The sequence below is a fragment of the Elaeis guineensis genome, chromosome 7 (genome assembly GCF_000442705.2).
Source record: "Elaeis guineensis isolate ETL-2024a chromosome 7, EG11, whole genome shotgun sequence".
In the NCBI taxonomy this organism is placed as follows: Eukaryota; Viridiplantae; Streptophyta; class Magnoliopsida; order Arecales; family Arecaceae; genus Elaeis; species Elaeis guineensis.
Window position 1 is genome coordinate 64,488,376 of NC_025999.2, and position 20,404 is coordinate 64,508,779.

The window sequence follows — 20,404 nt, forward strand, 5'->3', positions numbered from 1 at the left end:
AGCTAGCAGAAGACCGAAGCTCACCTTGAGAAGATAGGTCTTAGGTATATGGCCAATTGACTTTAGGTCAAGTGAGAGTTTGTTAGATGAGTGTCTTAGAAGTCAACTGTTGGCTAACACATTATGTAATTTCAGAGTTTAACTTTATACTTGTAATATTTTTATTATTAATAAAAGATATTTTTATTTTTAATCATATTTCTATGTCCATAATTTATCCTAAAAATTAACAAAGATAATTTTTATATATTTTCAAGGTATTGAGAATTTGAGACATACATTAATTAGTGGTTAGTTTCTAAATACTTTTGATCAAAAGAATGTGATGGAGGATAGTGATCAATCCATTTAAGATCGATACACTGTTCACCTCTTTTATGGATAGATGAGTCTCAAGTCTGTAGTGTAGGAATACTGGGGTGAAGTGCAGGTGGTTGTTAGAGAACAACTTGCACTGAGCATGACCAACATGAAAAAATACTTGGATTCTACTCACTTGACAGTGGTTGTCTCGATGCTGCAGTAGTATGAGTGGTCTTTTGACCTGTAGTGTCATCAACTATTCACAGCGAGTCCACTAAGTTTGACTGCATATTTTATTGGTCCCTAGTCATTTGAGATATTGCTGTGTATGTTGGCTATAGTAGGTTTAGGTTCACTGTTAGGAGTAGATACACCTATAAGAAATCTATTGACCTTGATAGAAAAGAAGAAGTCCTATGTGATTTGTAAGACTGAATTTTTAAAGTTTTTGGCCAAAGCAAGCGTGAATACTAAAAAAAAATTTCATAAAATTTACAAGTGAACTCGAATCGAGCCAATCTAGCATATGACTGACGATGGGATCTGACGAGTTTTCATGACCTCTATCAAGTCGGGACTCATGATAGAAAAACTGAATCATACGATAATTGTACCTAAAGATTTGCACTTTCATTCTACTAGATTGCCACTGCAAACTGTTATGTGTCATTGATAAATTATGGGACTCATCGAGCATCATCTTGATGATCGATGATCATCGAAGGACAGAGTTAAAATTGTTCCAACCTATCAAAAGAAATTTCAATGATATTATTGTTGTGATCCAGGTGGTGTGCCCAAGACCCAAGGGACCAAGGCTAAGACCAAGGTCCATTATCCATGAGGGCTTCATGGAGGCTCTAGGGCTAGTTGGGCCCTAGGTTGAAAGGCTGTGGGCCTTTCGGGTTCTTGAGGTCTAGGTTATGTGGGCCTCAAGGGACCAACTCTTTATGGGCCAGGTCTGGGTCCAGGATAGGTGAGATTAGGTCGAGTCATGGGTGTACATGGGCTTGGGTTAACCTAATCTCCTATAGAGTTGGTCAAGGGAGTTTTGGGTTTGGGTCACTTGACCCTGTGTTTATATATACATGTACTGTATAGGTTTAATTAAGCCAAGGAATACAGAACTCTTTCTCCCAAATCTCTCTCTCTCTTATCCCTCTCTCTCCAGCCACTCTCCATGCCCCAGGAGCAAGAAACCCTAGGGTTTCTTGCCGCCAGGTCCCAAAAAAGGAAAGAAAAGCAAGGAGGCGCTAGCCCCTTCCCCCTTGCAGCCGCCGACTCTCTCTCTTCTTCCTCTCTTGCAGCCATCCAAACATCAGATCCAGGACCTGAAATCTCTTGCGAAGAGGTTGGTACAAGTCTCTCTCAGATCTGGAGTTAATCTGAGGTCGTTTGAGGTGCGAGTGAGATCTCCATCAACAGATCTACAAGAAAGGCTGCAGCAAGACAGATCTGCAAGGTCTGTCTCCATCTACCCTCTTCCCTATCTAGAACACCCCAATTTAAGATCTACAAATTGGAAGACCTCGGTCCAGGCCTGATCTAGTTGGGTACCAGATCTTGGATTTTTTAGAGGTGATCTTAGAGGTGTTCTTCATCTGGAACAAAAGGCTGATGAAGAAGACAGCAACCAGACTGATTTCGTCAAGGGCCTTCAATCGAGTCCAGAAGTCTCCAGATTTATTCATTGCTGGTTCTGCTGCACCCAAGGTCCATGGGAGGAGCTGGGATCATGGTCCAATAGTTGGTATCAGAGCCACGATGGTGAGGAAGCGATTCCAAGCATGAGAAGTTGAAGATCCCAAGTGCTAAAAATTTTCAGCAAGGTACCATCAAGGTATATTCTACACTTCTTGATTTTATATTGCTTGTTTGGCTTGGATCCAGTCATGGGCAGCAATATGAAGGTCGATGTCGAGATGTTTGATGGCAAAAAAAATTTTTTCATGTGGAAAATCTGGGTGGAGGATCTTCTGATGCAAGCAGATCTGGATCAGGCTTTGGATGAGAAGTCTGAGGGAATGATAGATAGACAGCGGGCATCGTTGGAGAAGAAAGCATGCTCGATGATCAGAGGATGTTTGGCAGATGCAGCATTGTATTCGGTGCTGGAAGAAAAGACCCCGAAGGGCCTTTGGTCGAAGTTGCACACCATGTATATGGGAAAGAATATGTGTAACAAGCTGATGCTGAAGAAGAGGTTGTACAGTCTTCGGATGCAGGAGGGATCTGATGTGATTGGCCACATTCAGAGGTTCGACCAATTATGCACGGAGTTGATGAATATCGGGGTGAAGCTGGATGAGGAGGACAAGTCCCTGATGCTTTTGTGTTCGCTTGCAGGATCATATGACTCTTTGGTGACTATACTGCTCTACGGTAAGGAGACTCTGGAATATGAGGACATGGTCTCGATGCTGAGGTCTAATGAGCAAAGAAAAAAGTTGACCAGAGATCGGGCTCCCCAGGAGGGTTTGGCAGTAGGGGAGAGGGCAGGTAGAGACAGAGGCAGAAGCAAGTCCAGGGGGCGGTCCAAGTCCAGGAAGGAAAAGAAAGAGATGAAATGCTTCAAGTGCAACGAGTTCGGGCACTTCAAGTGAGAATGTCCACTATGGAAGAGCAAGAAGGGAGAAAGAAGTGGCTTAGAATCAGTGAGTGCAGTTGCTGGACAGTAGGTGGAGGATGATCTACTTGTGGTATCAGATGGTCACAAGCATTACACAGAGGAGTGAACACTAGACTCTGCGTGCTCACATCACTACACACCACACAGGTCTTGGTTTGCGATATACACCAAGATAGATGAGATATCAGTGACTCTAGGCGACAATCATCCTTGCAAGGTGGCTGGGATAGGGACAATCAGGGTGAGGATGTTTGATGGGATTGTGAGGATATTGACAAATGTAAAGCACATCCTGGAGCTGGAAAAGAATTTGGTGTCACTTGGCTACTTGGAGCGCAGTGGATACAGCTTCAGCAGTAGAGCTAGAAGCGGAGTACTGAATATCTCCAATGGAGCTATGGTAGTGATGAGAGGCAGGAGGTTGGACAATAACCTCTATTGCATGGAGGGATCTGTGGTGACCGGAGAGTCTGATGCAGCATCTGCAGCACAGGACCAGCAGGGGGCTTACAGGATGTGGCACTACCGCCTAGGACACATGGGTGACAAGGGGCTGAGGGAGTTGAGCAGGAGAGGACTCATCTCTGATCTGGAGGATGGTGCTACAGGGGAGATCTGTGAGCCTTGCCAGATGAGAAAGCAGAGGAGAGTTCAGTTCAACATCAGTACAGCCCGCAGTGCAGCCCCTCTGGAGTTAGTACATACGGATGGTGGGGACTAGCCCCAGTTTCAGCTAGGAATGGGGCCAGATATTTCATGACCCTGATTGATGATTTCTCAAAGAAACTCTAGATTTACTTCATGAGAGAGAAGTCAGAGGTCTTCACCAAGTTCAAGATCTGGAGAGCTGAGGTGGAGAAGGAGCAGGGGAGGAGCGTGAAGTGTCTGAGGTCAGACAATGATGGAGAGTACACCAGCAGAGAGTTCCAGGACTACTGTGAGGAGTGTGGGATCAGGAGACACTTCTCAGTTAAGGAGACTCCACAGTAGAATGGGATGGCCGAGAGGATGAATAGAACACTTCTGGAAAAGGCACGATACATGAGGCTGCAGGCAGGGCTTCCAAAGGAGTTCTGGGTTGACACAGTAGACGCAGCGGGTTACTTGGTCAATCGGTCACTTCACACCAGATTGGATGGTAGGCTTCCAGAGGAGGTGTGGTCTGGAAGGACAGTTGGGCTGGGCCATCTACGGGTATTTGGGTGCACGGCCTATGTGCACATTGGAGCTGGTGAGCAGAGCAAGCTAGACGTCAGATCATGCAAGATGGTGTTTCTAGGCTATCCACGAGGAGTCAAAGGATACAAGCTGTGGGATTTCTTAGAAAAAAAGGTCATCATTAGTCGGGATGTGACTTTTGATGGGGAGTCAGTCCTACGAAGACGAGCAGGCATGGAGGAGGTCCAGCAGGGCACTGCTGGACAGCTAACCTCTTTGATTTTGCCTCTTGTAGGTACTACTGGAGGATATGACATTCAGGTAGAGCACCTACCTAAGATGTCTCCATAGGTGGAGAGGACTCGGACAGATGATCGAGGCGGAGAGGTCCAGCAGGAACGAGCTGGATCGAGGATTGATATCGGTGTTGCCCTACACAAGCCCAAGAGGACCATCAGGCAACCGAACCGATATGGCTTCGAGGAGACGCTGTCATATGCCCTGGTGATAGCGAATGGAGACCCATATACATATCAGGAGGCTATTGAGAGCCAAGACAGAAAGCGGTGGGTCCAAGCGATGTCCGAGGAGATGCAGTCTCTCCACAAGAATCAGACGTGGCGATTGGTGCAGTTGCCACAGGGGAAGAGGCCCATTGGCTGCAAATGGGTCTACAGTCGCAAGGAAGGGCCTTCAGAGCAGGGAGGTATCAAATTCAAGGCGAGGTTAGTGGCCAAGGGATACTCCCAGAAGGAAGGCATCGACTTCAGCGAGGTCTTTTCTCCCGTCGTCAGACATACTTCCATCAGAGTGTTGCTGAGCATTGTAGCAGCTCAGAATTTAGAGCTAGAGCAGATGGATGTCAAAACAGCATTCCTCCATGGGCATTTGGAGGAGAGAATTTACATAGAGCAGCCATCCGGTTTCAAAGATCCAGGATCAGAGAAAAAAGTTTGTTTGTTGCAGAAGTCGCTGTACGAGCTGAAGCAGTCGCCGAGGCAATGGTACAAGTGGTTCGACTCCCATGTGCGCAGCATTGGATTTTTCAGGTGTGAGTTTGATCCCTGTGTTTATGTTCAGTCTCTTGAGGATGGTTCTAGGTTGTTTTTACTCTTGTATGTGGATGACATACTTATAGCATGCAAGAGTAGGAAGGTTGTGCAGGATCTGAAGGCATCTTTATCTCGGGAGTTTGAGATGAAGGATTTGGATCCTGCAAGGAAGATCCTAGGCATGAAGATTTTCAGAGATCGAGCCCGAAGGGTGCTGCATCTATCTCAGGGGGGCTACATACAGAAGGTCTTAGAGAGGTTCGGGATGAAGGGAGCAAAGCCGACGGAGTTGCCACTTGTCGGTCACTTCAGACTCTCGAAGACCATGGTGCCACAGATTGAGGTGGAGGCTCAGGAGATGGAGACGGTCCCTTATGCTTCAGGAGTTGGGAGCTTGATGTATGCGATGGTCTATTGTAGGCCAGACATCGCTCATGCAGTAAGTCAGGTTAGCAAGTTCATGGCGCAGCCTGACAGGGAGCACTGGAGAGCTTTGAAGTGGATATTCAGATACCTGACAGGTTCAGTTGGAGTTGGCATCTGCTACAGACAGCGAGGAGGTGTAATGGGATACTCTGACATGTTCAGGGAGGCTCAGGGACTGATTGGCGATTATGTAGATGCAGACTTCGATGGAGATGTGGATACCTGGAGGTCTACGACAGGCTTCATCTTTAGCCTGTATGGAGGTCCTATTTCTTGGAGATCGAGTTTGCAGCCTATCACGGCCCTATCCACTACAGAGGCAGAGTACATCGAGCTGACAGAAGTAGCTAAGGAGGTAATTTGGCTGAAGGATTTGTTGATGGAGATGGGCCTTACTCAGGAGGTCATTAGAGTGCACTGTGACAGCCAGAGTGCACTTCTATTAGCACAGAACTCAGTCTATCATGCAAGGACAAAGCACATCGACATTCGATATCATCGGATAAGAGAGCTTGTGGAGGATGGCGAGGTGGAGCTGGTAAAGGTACACACCAAGGAGAACCCAGCTGATGCACTTACGAAGGTACTTCCACGGGACAACTTTCAGAGATATATTGAGCTGATTCGACTGATGGACAGAGTGGAGCTGGTTGAGGCCTTGGGATACCAAGATGGAGATTGTTGTGATCTAGGTGGTGTGCCCAAGGCTCAGGGACCAAGGCTAAAGCCAAGGTCCATTATTCATGAGGGCTTTATGGAGGCTCTAGGGCTAGTTGGGCCCTAGGTTGAAAGGCTGTGGGCCTTTCGGGTTCTTGAGGTCTAGGTTATGTGGACGTCAAGGGATCAACTCTTTATGGGCCAAGTCTGGGCCCAGGATAGGTGAGATTAGGTTGAGTCATGGGTGTACATGGGCTTGGGTTAACCTAATCTCTCATAGAGTTGGTCAAGGAAGTTTTGGGTTTGGGTCACTTGACCCTGTGTTTATATATACATGTACTGTATAGGTTTGATTAAGCCAAGGAATACAGAACTCTTTCTCTTAAGTCTTTCTCTCTCTTCTCTCTCTCTCTTCAGCCACTCTCCATGCCCCAGGAGCAAGAAACCCTAGGGTTTCTTGCCGCCAGGTCCCAAAAAAGGAAAGAAAAGCAAGGAGGCGCTAGCCCCTTCCCCCTTGCAGCCACCGACTCTCTCTCTTCTCCCTCTCTTGCAGCCACCCAAACATCAGATCGAGGATCTGAAATCTCTTGCGAAGAGGTTGGTATAAGTTCCTCTCAGATCTAGAGTTGATCTGAGGTCGTTTGAGGCGTGGGTGAGATTTCCATCAACAGATCTACAAGAAAGGCTGCAGCAGGATAGATCTGCAAGGTCTGTCTCCATCTATCCTCTTTTCTATCTAGAATACTCCGATTCGAGATCTATGAATTGGAAGACCTCGGTCCAGGCCTGATCTGGTTGGGTACCAAATCTTGAATTTTTTAGAGGTGATCTTAGAGGCGTTCTTCATCTGGAACGAAAGGCTGACGAAGAAGACAGCAACCAGGTTGATTTCGTCAAGGGCCTTCAATCGAGTCCAGAAGTCTCCAGATTTATTCGTTGCTGGTTCCGCTGCACCCAAAGTCCGTGGGAGGAGCTGGGATCATGCTCCAATAATTATGATAGAGATCATAATACATCTCACTACCAGATAGAATGAAACCTATGAGATCACATATTAAGAGATTAATCTTGAATTAACTAATTGAACTTATGAAATTTTAATTGGATTAGGATTTAGTGAAATCCTATTAAGTTTAAAAGAACCATGCTAGCTCATTATTAAATCCAATTCTTCTCTAGACTTGGATTCCTTATTACTTAAGGATTGGATCAAGTCTATAGCCTTGAACCTAATCTAAATCCATTTTGATTTGGATTTAGCTGGATACCTATTTATGGGTCCAAAAGGATTGGATCAAGTCCATGAGTTGGCAAACTAATCTTCTCATTTTCTTCCTTGTTATTTTCTTATATGGCATGAAATTATTGGAAAGAAGAGAGGAGGCGCAAGCCTTCCCTTTTAAAAAGTCCAAGGAGCGCAATCCCTTGGAATTGGCATAAGAATGAAAGAGGGGCCCGCCTCCTCTTTTGTCTTGGCATGGAAGGAGAGAGAGAGAGGGGCTATACCTCCTCTCTTGTGTGCCAAAACCCTAGAGGGACACCAAGAGTTGGTGCCCCAACTACTTGCCATGTTTTGATGATGATGCCCACTCAACTTACCTAATTTGATGTGGGATGCCCCATCTACTTACCAAAAGAGCAAAAGACCTTTTCAATTAGGTCTGATTTTTTTGAAAAAAAAAATCAGATTAGAAAAGGTAAAATTTCTTATGAGATAAGGACTAACCTTTTTAGATTGATTAGAGATTGATTTGGAATCAAGAAAAGATTTATATAAGAGATGGTCTCTTAGGGTTTTAGGTAATTGAATTTTTATGATTTTAGATCTCTCTCTCCTTCTCCACTCCATCTCTTCTTCCTCCTCTCTTTCCAATGTCCAAGGATTGGGCATCCTATCTTCTCACATGTCTCAAGGTGAGGGTGATTGCTTCTACATCAAGAATAATGGGAAAAGCTGCTATTTAAGTGTTGAGTTTATGGTCAAAGATCAAAGATTGATCAAAGATTCAAAATACTGAGATTCATCTTGAAGAAGACGAATTTACAACGAGAAGAAATATTTAAGATTGATCCCAGTGGATATCTGTAGAGTACGGACACGTGTGTGGCTCAAGAATCTTTAAATCCAAGATCATTGGTTACGGTGTATTTCAACCCATGCAAGGCATTGAGATCCGATCTCAATTTTAATTTTTAATTTTCAGATTACATGCATGTCTTAGATCTAGGGCTCGGATAGGTGTAGATTAGATTTATAGTATGTGGGGTTAAAGGGTTTAACCTAAATTTGTTTACACTATTATTGCAAAATATTTTGAAATCTATGCATGCTAGTCTATCCAGTTTTCTAACACTTATGATAATATTTTAAAAGATTATTATTTGAGATATAATTGATGCAAGATCCTTAATATTGTTGAAATTTTGTGAGAAATTAAAGTTGATTTAGTGAGTTAAATTTTGAATTTAATTTGTTATGCATTTCACTGTGATGCATTGATATCATTTTTGAAATATCTTACATGCTTGTAGAGAGAGTTCTTTATAGATATGCAGTGGTTGCCATGATCCCAGACTTACGATCTTGGATCGAGGATGTGACTCTACTAGACTCTATTTCTTAGGAAGATACAAAGGATCAAAGAAATCATCAAAAGAGATTAAGTTCTCTATCTTCCTTAATGGGGCTTTCACTTCACTCTCCTTCAAGAACACCAGGATCCACCCCACCAAGATTCAATCAAAGATGATCACCATATTGATGTGTCATGAAATGGTTGGAGACAAAACCTAAATCAGAGCATCGATGGTATAAATTGGATTAGATTGTTGGTATAGGCCCGCTCTTAGATTTTCAAAGCAATCATCACCTCGCAAATGTCAGTTTAGTTCTCGCATATAACTTGGATGCTCCTTTGAACATTCAGACCATAGCCAGCTGCTAGTGCAGAGCATAAGATTGGTGCCATGGGTGAGCAGGTGTTAAGGGAGTATGAGGTTGGTTGGATTGAAGGTGGTGGGATGGATGGTGATGCACTCTTGCCAAGGCCAAAGTGGTTCTTTAGGGAGAGAGATGAAAAGGTGGATTTATTATGTTGGATGGTGTGGCAGTAGCAAGTTGCACCATGATGATAATGAAGAGGTAGGTTGAGGGGTGTCTAGGTGGTGGTGAAGAAAGTCTTCCAAGGTGAGGGAGCAGAGGATTTCCTTCTTTTGTAGGAAATCCATCAGAGAAAAGACTCCCATTGCAATGTGAAAATATAGTACTGATCATTTGATATTGCATAGATGAATGTAGACCAATAAGGAATGTGTAATATAAGTGGTAATAGAGAGAATATTCGAGAATCAATTTGCCCTTGGAGTTAGAAACTTCTTATTTGCAATATGTTTCGTAAAGATAAACCTTCCATTTAGGAAAATTATATCCTATACTTGATGTACTAGCTTAGTTGTAGACCGGGCTAAGAAATATCATGACGTCAATATTCTAGCCACATCAAAGAAGAAAAAAAAGGAAGAGACAGGGAGGGTGAGGCTTTGCTACAGATGATGATAGCATCAATCGTGGCGAGGTTGATGAAGATGGGAAGAGAGTGGGCATAGGCGTTAAGGAGGGAGATCGAGATTGAGGATGTTCTGGGATCAGAAGGATTAGGGGCAGCAGATCAACCTAGAGGTGAAGGCATTAGAGAGGGGGCGTAATCGATGCCAATGAGGATGTTGGAGGCCAGGAATAAGTAGGGGCAAGCAGTGTAGATGTTGATCGTGATGGTTGTGGTGTCGAAGTGGATGGATTCGAACCAAAATGGAGGAGTGAGGGGGAGGAATAGATGGTGGGGATCGATAATAGAAAGGTGAAGGTGAGGGAATTAGGGCTTTTGGGGATGTCAAAATTGCTCCCAGGAGGAGATGGTGGTGGAAGGGGGGTGAGGGGGAGAATCGATGGGTGAGAGGAGATAGGGAGGGGGAGGTGGAAGAGAAGGAAGAGGCAAAGATAGAGGAGGATTACGGTGATGGCTTGGATAGCACTTTGGTAGAGATCCGGCCATTGGATTTGCTAGAGATTTTGGGAGCGGCACCGTTGCTTCTTTCATAGCTTGTGCGATTTTGGATGTGGAGGATCTTCCATTCTTTTTTATTTTTTATTTTTATATTTTTTATCATTTTATTTGGTGGTAATCCCAGATGGTGTGGTGGAATTTTATTCGATTGATGTACTATCAGGCTGTAGGATATAATTTCTCCTTCACTCGCGGGACTTGATGGGTTTGTTCAGGAAGAAAAACAACCTTCCCGCTTAGATTTCATATTTCCCGCTTAGATTTCATATCACCAGGCTTCTGCTAGGAGAGTCCCCAGCCGCACGCGGTGAGTTGCTTGAATTCAGAGTCAACAGAGTCAACCAATTTCACAAAAAAAACCGTGAAACCTTCGTTTACGTCGGTTCGCTGCAAGAAAAGTTATATCATCCGATTTCCAACTGCGTTAAATGCATGACAACTGTCGCAACCGAACTTCTCACTCCAAACGACCCAGGGCGCAAACGCCGTCTCGATGTTTACTACACTACACCGATGGACGCCAGATTAACATATGTCGTGCATTCGAGTTATTTGACGAAACCTTTGCAATAGGCATTGCAGCTTTGATGCTCTCGGTGTGCGAAAATCCATTCCTCCAACCCACGACAGATCCCATCCACAACCCGTCGCTCCACCCCCGCTCGCCTCCGGACTCTTTCGCATTCCTCACTCTCCGTCTCGGTTCCAATGGCGGATCTCCACCCGCCGGAGGCTCCGGCGAACGGCGGCGGCCCGGTGGAAACCCTCGTCCCCTTCCCGGGCTCCAAGCGGCAGCGCCGCCCCAGCGTCCGCCTCGGCGAGATCGGCGACCAACCCGCCGCCATCCCCTACGAGCCCTACTTCCGCCGCACGAAGCACTGGAAGCTCCCCTCCGACGACCACAAGCCCCGCACTCACCTCCCGAAAGACCCCGCCAAGCACCCCTCCAGGACCCGCCCCCTCACCACACTCGCCCCCGACGGCGACGCCCTCGACGCCCTCCCGACCACCGACGACCACGTCCTCCTCCCCGTCGACGAGAACCTCGACCCCCTTGCTGCCGGGATCCGGCGGGGGAGCCGCGACGGGAAGGCGTGGCGGGGCGGTGGAGTGAGGCGGGCGCGGTCGAGCTGGATTCCGAAGGTCGACGAGGGCAACGAAGGTGCCGACTTGAAATCGAGCGGCGGGGAGGACGCTGGCGATGAGGGCTACAGGGAGGGTTCAGAGAGTCCTTTGGATATGAATGATAGGCGGGCGGCAGCTAGAGTTAGGGTTTCGGAGAGCCGGGATGGTGGTCCTTTGGCTGAGGGAGATTTGCCATCGGAGACGGACAACAGGGATTGGAACAATCGGAACGGGTGGTGCCGGTCGGTCGAGGATGGTGGAGTCCGATCGTGGCTTAATAGTCTGGGGCTGGGCCGGTACGCTCCAGTGTTTGAGATCCATGAGGTGGATGATGAGGTGCTGTCAATGCTGACGCTGGAGGATCTGAAGGACATGGGGATTAATGCGGTTGGATCGAGGAGGAAGATGTACTGGGCTATCCAGAAGCTCAAGAAGAAGGCCATGTGATTGTTGCGCGCATAGATGGTGTCCTTCAAGGAAAAAGGATATTTTGGCTGCCTGAAGTGGTTGGTTGTTGATCTCTCTCATGAATCAACTTGCTGAGTTTCTTAGAATCTAAATTACACCACTTGTTTTTAATCATGGCGCTTTAAATCATGGCGCCTTAAATTCTTGCATATCTTTGATGCTGTTTTGTGGTCATAAATGTTATGAGGCCTTAGCTTCTCACAACTTTGGATGAAGGAGCACCATGGAAATGATTTATGGCAAGTTCAAATATAATATAGGATTTTAAAAGAAGAAAGTGAAAAGTTTACCATATCAGTATTATTTATGGCAAGGTTTTCTCTGCCAGTTGCAAGTAAAATATGTCAAAAATTGTGATGCAATTAATATGATGGATCTTGACCTTATTTATGTGTTATAGCTTCAAATTTCTGAGGAACATGCTGTACTACGCTTTAAGTTATGAATTTTGAGCTCATATGGGTTCTATACTTTTCTGAAAGGCATGAAGTGTGCTTTTGATACATATTTTACTATTTTTCGTTACATAATTGATTCCTATAACTATTCTAGCTAGTATGAGGCTTTGTTAACTGATCTTGCTCATAGTCTATTGTTAATTCATATAGTCTGAGGGAAATTGTAAGGATGCTTCAAGAATTTTGTTCATGCATAGAGGCTAATTCAATAAGGGGTCGGCCAAACATATTCACATATTTAAAAATCTCCCAGGGAGGTGAGGATTGTGCTTTTGTACTGGTCTGGATAATGCTCCTTGAACGATTGTGTTTTGAGCCAGGTGTTACTGTAATATGCATCTGGCTCATTGATACATGAAGCAGTTAATCTACTGGCAATTATATGTTTAGAGAGAACCAACAAATTGGTACCATAATGGTTCATGCCCTGTGAATTGTCCTCACAAGTCACAAGTATGAATGTGTAACCATTTTCCTTTACAATATCTTTCACTAGAAGTGTAAGTAGCTGCCTTTGGATTCAAGGAAGACAAAACGATGATGGTAGAAGAAAAGATAAAGAAGTAGGCTGTGGCATTGGGAAAAGAAATAGGACTGTGCAGCAGACTTTTAGTGACAGTGCGTATGCATAAATAGCACCAACATGTATAAGGAAAGGGGAGAAATTGGAGAAAAGATTTGTGGTATCAGGAAAGTGAAGTCATAGGGGCCTCTAGAAGTGTTTGGCTATAACTACGGTTGTTGTTTTCCATTTATATTGATTACTATGAGCTCACAGCTTATAGCCAACCTTGTTTTCTTTTTGTGATAAGCGAAGACCCACTTTCAAAAGGCAAGCACTTGCTATAGCTTGCAGCAAAAACATTGATGTTGTTCTGTTACATTAGGAAGGGGCAAATCAACATTGGAATTGAGAAAGAAATTCAATAAACCCTATCTTCAAGAACCTAGTTGATGTGACGTGGAGTGCATTCAGTACAACTTTAAAGGATTTTGGTGGTGTTAAGAAGTTAGTCATAATTGAAGGACAAGATATTTGCTAAAGATGTTGTGCTCTTGCTATAGATTGTAGAAAAATATTAATGTTGTTATGTTACATTAGGAAGGGGCAAATCAGCACTAGAATTGAGAAAGAAATTCAATAAACCATATCTTTAAGAAGCTAGTTGATGCGACGTGGAGTGCATTCAGTGCAACTTTAAAAGATTTTGGTGGTGTTAAGAATTTAGTCATAATTGAAGGACAAGATATTTTCTAAGGATGTTGTATTGATATCACAATACAAAAAATGGAAGGATTAGCCAGTTTGATGAGGATGACTTAGATAACATTAAAGCATTGTAAGCAAGTGAATTTGCATCATTGTAGTTGTTGTTGATTCCTATTAAGGATGAAAGGAAAATTTCATGATCTTATTGAGAAATCAAGGACAACTAGGATGGAAGTAATGGGAGATGATTTGAAGGCACTAACTATTTCTTGAAATATGGTTTTTTGAGTGTATTTGTGCAGTTGCTTATGCTAGCAACTATATTTTTTCTTATGTGAAAGATACTATATATTGTGAATATAGCAAAGAAGAGTCTATAAGTTCTATTGTAGTCATGTAGATGCCAAGGTTTTTCTTCCCTACAGTCCCGTCCCATTCTCGAGAGAAAATGGGATTGGGACTTTGAAATCCATCCATGTAGGGGCAGAAGAAGAAAGAGGAAAGAAAGAAAGGAAGGAAAAAATGGAAAAAGTAAAAGGAAAGAAGAAGACGAAAAAAGAAAGAAAAAAAGAAAGAAAAGAAGGAAGAAAGAAGAAGAAAAAAGAAAAAAATAAAGAAAAGAAGGAATAAGAAAAGATAGGAAAAAAAGGAAAGAAAGGAAAGGATGGAAAAAAAAGGAAAGAAAGGAAAGGATAAAAAAAAGAAAGAAAAAAAAGGAAAAAAAAGGAAGGTAAAAGAAAAAGTAAGAAAAGAAGTAAGGAAAGAAAAAAGAAACAAAGGAAAGAAGAAAGGGAGAGAGATGGAGAATATCTACTGGGGTGCATAAGTGGGATGGCTGTTGGAACAAGACGGGACAGTGGGCATCCTATTCCATGAAGATATTGGGACATCTCCATCCGTCTGGATTTAAAATCTTGATGGATGCTATATATTTTTTTAATGTAGGATCTCTTATTAATTGCTATACATTAGCAAACTGGTGTAAAATCGACCTAAGGCAATCAAATCTACCACACACATGGATCTGAAATAAATTTCAGATCTGAGAAATAACGAGAATTTTTGTGAATTTCTGGTTGTTCTTTAAACTCTGCAGCCTAGGTTGAATCCACAACCGATAGGGTGCCATTCTGTGGCTTAATCATGATGCAAAATCCTCAAAACAAAGCAAAATGATAGGAAGGATGAACTCTGATTTTCCTGTAATCGGTCCTCAAATGGCTGCTGTAAGACTCGTTTTAGACCCTAAAACACATCTCAAACTTTCTAACTTGGATTCCTAGCAATAAAAGGACTCTTTCATTATGTTCCTTTCATTATGTTCTCTAAAAGAAGAAAAGAAATAAAAGAACGCTTATGATAGACATAAAGTCAAATGAGGAAAGAAATAATAGGGGTTGGATATACCTTCTTCGCTTGCTCGCGTATCTTAAAAACTAGAGGAACATAGATTCAGTGGAATATCCAAACATATTATCTCATTTATTGATCAATGAAATAACCAAGACTGACAAAAAGACTCCTTAAAATTCTTAAAAGTTAGCTCTAAACTGGTATAAAAAACCTTTTCAGTTGCCTTATAATGGTAGCATCTGCATGAAATTGTTGACTTTGCGATCCACTAAAAAGTTATTGATGATAGCAGAATTTATTTTGCCAACAACCATTGGCATGGTTGTCTGGAACCTCACCCCTAGAGACTTGCCCTTGAGGAGGTCCAAGTTGAAATCTCGGTGTTTCTCAGGCGAAAAGATGGGTAGCTGAACTCAGTTTTAGTTTCTGATAGACTTTTTTTTTTCTTTCTCGTGCTATTTTCTTGCTATTTCTCTTAGGTTATTTTTCTATGGCTACACAGGATTTTATTGAAAGAAAGGCTATAGGTCTCCTGTCCCTTTCTGCTGTTTTGCTCTCTCTTCTGTTTTTCTTATTCTTCCTCTTCTTCCCACTTTATCTCTCTTAATCTTTGATGTCTTATGCTGCCATGAAGAAAAATGTGCTGTAGCATAGAAGATCTCTTTAAATTCAGGCTTGAGTATCAAAAAGCTGAGGTTTGTTCAGATTACTGTAGATTTGAACCGGATGTGCTGTTTTAATTATCACATAGCCTTTGTTCATCTACAAGGGTACATCAAAGTGATACAAGAGCTAGGTTCTTGAAGATATATAAGGCGGTTGGTGTATATCTAATGATGGAAATGGACATGATGTCAAGCTACTCCAACATGGAAATCTATTTGAGTCTCTCAAGAAAATGATGCATATAAGATTTAACAAGTTTGCTATATTGATGAAGATCACAAGGGATTATTCTCCAGGTTTCTAGTTCCCTTCAGAATGCAAGAAGATGGAGGATGTAGAAATGAAGATTAAGATCTAACCAAGGATCGACTATGGTAAAGATCATTCTGTCGAAGTTCCATTGCATCAAGAGCCCAAGATTAGAGATTTATTGCATCAAGAGGATGTGATTGAAGATTTGCTAGTCCAAGATCTTCCAATTGATGCTTATTTCGATCAAAGTTCCTATATAAATGAGGAAGATCTTGTTATCAAGCCGCAAGTGAAGCTGTAGTAAGAAGATGAAACCATTGAACTATTAGAGGAGCATCCCAATGATCTGATGATTAAATGGAAAATCAGTGCCTACTTATTGACCCATGTTGAGATCTATCATTGTGATGATCCTTCTGTACTTTCAGATTTGTCATAGTATGGTGTGTAATAGGCAATTGGAGGTTGTAAACTTGGGGATCAAGGTGCATTAGAGCCATCATCAAATGTTTCAGTTTTAAAGGAGATATTCATATGTATGTATCATCATTTAAGATCCAATGCTGAAGAGAGAATTCAAGCTCCATTCAGGAGATCTTAGGGATGAGATAAAGTGCAACGGAAGCGATTGATGCACTGCCAAAGTAATGATTAGAGTAGAAAATATTTTTAGCTTTTCTTAGGCTTTTATTTTTCTACTTCCGTGCGATTTTTCAAGGATTATTTTTCTATGCCTTTTGGAGTCTTATTGTGTGCCAGCATCAGGTTAAGTTAATCCATATGTTATTGAGATTTAGTCAGCTATTATGTTTTCTAGTTATTTCTTAATAGAGAACTATTTTTGGAAATGTTTTGGTTGGCTATCCTTGTTTTGTTCTTTTTTTTTTTTAAGAGTCATAGGTAAGGGCACGGAGCTTGGCTTGTTAACTCTATATAAATGGTGAGGCAGCTATTATAAAGTGTGGAGATTGTACCCCGACTAGGAAGCTGATAGGAACCCAATTTTGGCAATAAAAATCAATGATATGGGATCTCCTTCAATAAGAATATAATGAGATTTCCTTCTTAGCCTCTCTTATTTTGGTACTGGTATCATTGTCTATTGGGATTTCGCCTTTAGCTTCTCTTATTTTGGTACTAAATCCTATGGCTTATTTGGTATTATATTTATTTAGTATTTGTGCTAAATTAAGTATGATGTAATAGATAGAATATTGGGCTTGAATTTGTCTATATAATGTAAGCTATTGGCTCTTGATGATCAAGCAATAAGAAATCTCTTTCTTCCTTTAAATCTCTCCTTCTTCCTCTTCCCTTCTCTCTTCTAATTGGAGATTGACCCCCTCGAAGTGGTCACGATACGTAGAGGCACGTATCATTTGGTATCAGAGCTAGCAATCCCATATCATGGTTTTGATCCAATCCGAGGTTTTTCTGGTCTATGGTGCAAACCCATTCTCAAAAGGAGAAGATGGATGCGGAGTTTGCAAAAAAGGAGTCTACTGATGTTCGAGTTACTAAGCTTGAGACTGAGGTGCAGAATGTCACTAAAGCTATCAATGATCTCAAAAATTTGATTGTTGCTATGAACATGAAGATCAACTTCCAACCATCTACTTTAATGGAGGTGTCGACGCTGAGTTCCGATACAAACCGCCCACTTCTTCGCACACCTATGAGGGAAAGATTATATCTTTCCCCTACGAAGATCGCGACTATGGTGTAGCCACATGTCAGTCGATTGGAGTTTCCTCGTTTCGATGGTGATGACCCTACTGGATAGATCTATTGAGCAGAGCAATTCTTCAAGTTCAATCAAATATTCGAAATCCAAAAAGTACCACTTGCATCCTATCATCTAGAGAAAGAGACTTTACAATGGTTCTAATGGTTTGAAAAGAACCGTGGAATTATATATTGGATAGAGTTTGTCGAAACTCTTTGCATTTGTTTCGGCCCAACCATGTATGAGGATTATATGGGAGAACTAAAAAGGTTGCATCAGGGCCCTACTCAGTTGGTTTGAGATTATCAAGCATGATTTGAGATGCTTGCAAATTGCATAATTGGGCTAACTGAGTTCTTTATTAGCTGCTTTATTAGTGGGCTAAGAGAAGATTTGAAACATGATGTATGGGTTTTTCGTCCTGCCTCTATATCTGTGGCGATTGATCTTGCTCGTCTACAAGAAAAAAAGCAAATTGCTCAACGTTGCACATCGAAGCCACACCGTATTTGGCCTGTGATTTTCACAACCGCACCTAAGGAGGCACTTTCCCGTATCAAGTGCCTAACACCTGCTGAAGCAAAGGCACGAAGAGATAGAGGCCTTTGTTATAACTGTGATGAAAAATTTACCCCTGGCCATCGATGTAGATCGAAGCAGCTATTTTTGATTGAGTGTAACTCTGATGATGAGATCGAGAAAATCATGGAGGAGATAAATGAAGAGGGTATGGAGGAGATGGTATCTGAAATCTCAATGCATGCTATCTTAGGATCCTTATCTCCTCAAACAATGCAGATTAAAGGTTTAATCAAGCATCAACCAGTCTTTATTCTCATTGACTCTAGAAGCACTCATAACTTCATCAACCCTGCTCTTGCTAAAAGAATTCAATGTTGACCCATGGAGGAAAAATCCTTTGAAGTAATGGTTGCTATTGGGGACAAATTAGCAACAAGTGGTAAATGCTCTAACTTACCAATTACTATTCAAGATTATCATTTTAAGATAGATCTATATGTGCTTTCTCTTGGGGGTTGTGAGGTGGTGCTTGGACCCTACTGGCTTCGCACCCTTGGACCTATAATTTGAGACTTGTCGAAGCTGTCTATGTAGTTTACAGCACATGGACGACAATATTCACTAAAAGGTTCCAAAACTCCAACCACAAATCGTGAGCAGCCACTCAATCGAAAAGATCTTGGCAAGGGGAGGAACTGCAATGTATATGACTCTATATTCTGCAGAAAAGGTGGAGTTGGAACAACCCTTGCCTCTAGAGTTGCAAATCTTGTTAGAAGTCTATGAAGATATCTTCTCAACTCCTACAACATTGCCCCCTAGTCGAGCTCATGATCATGGGATTTGTCTTCTGCCTGGCAGTCGTCCCTCAAATATTTGATCCTACTGTTACTAGGGGTGTAAATGGACTGGATTGGATTGGATTGTACCTAAATCCAACTCCAATCCGAAATAATTTGGACTTGAAAATTTGGCTCCAAAATTGGATCAAATACTCTACTAGTCCAATTCAATCCACTTCGAAAAGTTCGGATTAGATTGGATTGGATTTTTGGACTTTTACACTGCAATTTGGATCATAATTCAAAAGCAAGTTATATGAATTCGAAACATATACTACTTATAGGTATTTTATAATATCATCCTACATCTAACAACTAATATTATAATAGCAATGAATAAGAAATAAAAAATATAAAGTTCAATACCAAGGGTCTCAACAAATCATGCTATAATAGCATCATATCAAAAACATAAGTTCTAAATTTTCAAGAAAAACTATATTGCCAAAATATAATAAGTTTCATAACATTTAAAAGAAATTAAACTTGAAACACACACACACACATACATACATATATATATATATATATATATATATATATATATATATATATATATATATATATATATATATATAAAATCTAAAAGTCCAAATTAGAAGAATGGATTGGATTTAGTTTGGACCCATAGTTTGGACTTTGGATTGGATTTGGATTTTATAACATAAAATCCAAGTCCAAAGTCTAAAATTTTTAGAAATTGACTCCAAATCCAAAATCAAAGGTCAAAAATCCGATCCAATCCTCTAGTTCAGTTTGGATTTTGGATTTTCTCCAATCTACTTACACCCCTACCTGTTATTCACATTATCAAAAGGGTGAAATTGAGTGCTAGTCATGAGAGATGCTTGCTAATGGCCTTATTCGACCAAGCAACAGCCCATATTCATTAGTAGTGTTGTGGTATGGAAGTGGGATGGATCTTGGTGGATGTGTATCGATTATAGAGCTCTGAACAATATCACCATCAAGGACAAATTTTCAATTCCAACTATTGATGAGCTATTGGATGAGCTACATGGAGCCACTTATTTCTCTATGTTAGACCTCCAATCAGGCTATCACCAAGTTCGAGTTCATGATGATGACATTCCAAAAATAACTTTTAGGACTCATGAAGGCCACTATGAATTTTTAGTTATGCCCTTTGGGTTAACTAATGCTCCATTCACTTTTCAAAGTCTTATGAATGATGTTTTTCGACCATTCTTGCGGTGCTCTGTGTTAGTCTTTTTCGACGACATCCTGATCTATAGTTCATCGTGGGAGAATCACTTGGCTTATCTAGAAGTAATATTTCAGACCCTTTGAGAAAATAAATTATTTATCAAATGTTTAAAGTATTCCTTTGGTTAAAAATAGGTGGAGTATTTGGGGCATATTATATCCAAAGAATGTGTCGCTACTAATCCCTAGAAGATATCTTGCATGCTGGAGTGGCCTACACCTAAAGATGCTAAAGGATTACAAGGATTCTTGGGTCTTACTAGTTA

At 41.8% G+C, this 20,404-nt stretch overlaps 1 protein-coding gene across 1 annotated transcript; it reads left to right on the forward strand.

The window, feature by feature from the left end:
- Positions 1-10,894: 10,894 nt before the first annotated feature.
- On the forward strand, positions 10,895-12,272 carry LOC105034786 (uncharacterized). The gene has a single exon (XM_010910068.4). It carries the CDS (start codon positions 10,998-11,000, stop codon positions 11,859-11,861), a length of 864 nt encoding a protein of 287 aa, XP_010908370.1. The 5' UTR covers positions 10,895-10,997; the 3' UTR covers positions 11,862-12,272.
- The last annotated feature ends 8,132 nt before the right edge of the window (positions 12,273-20,404 follow it).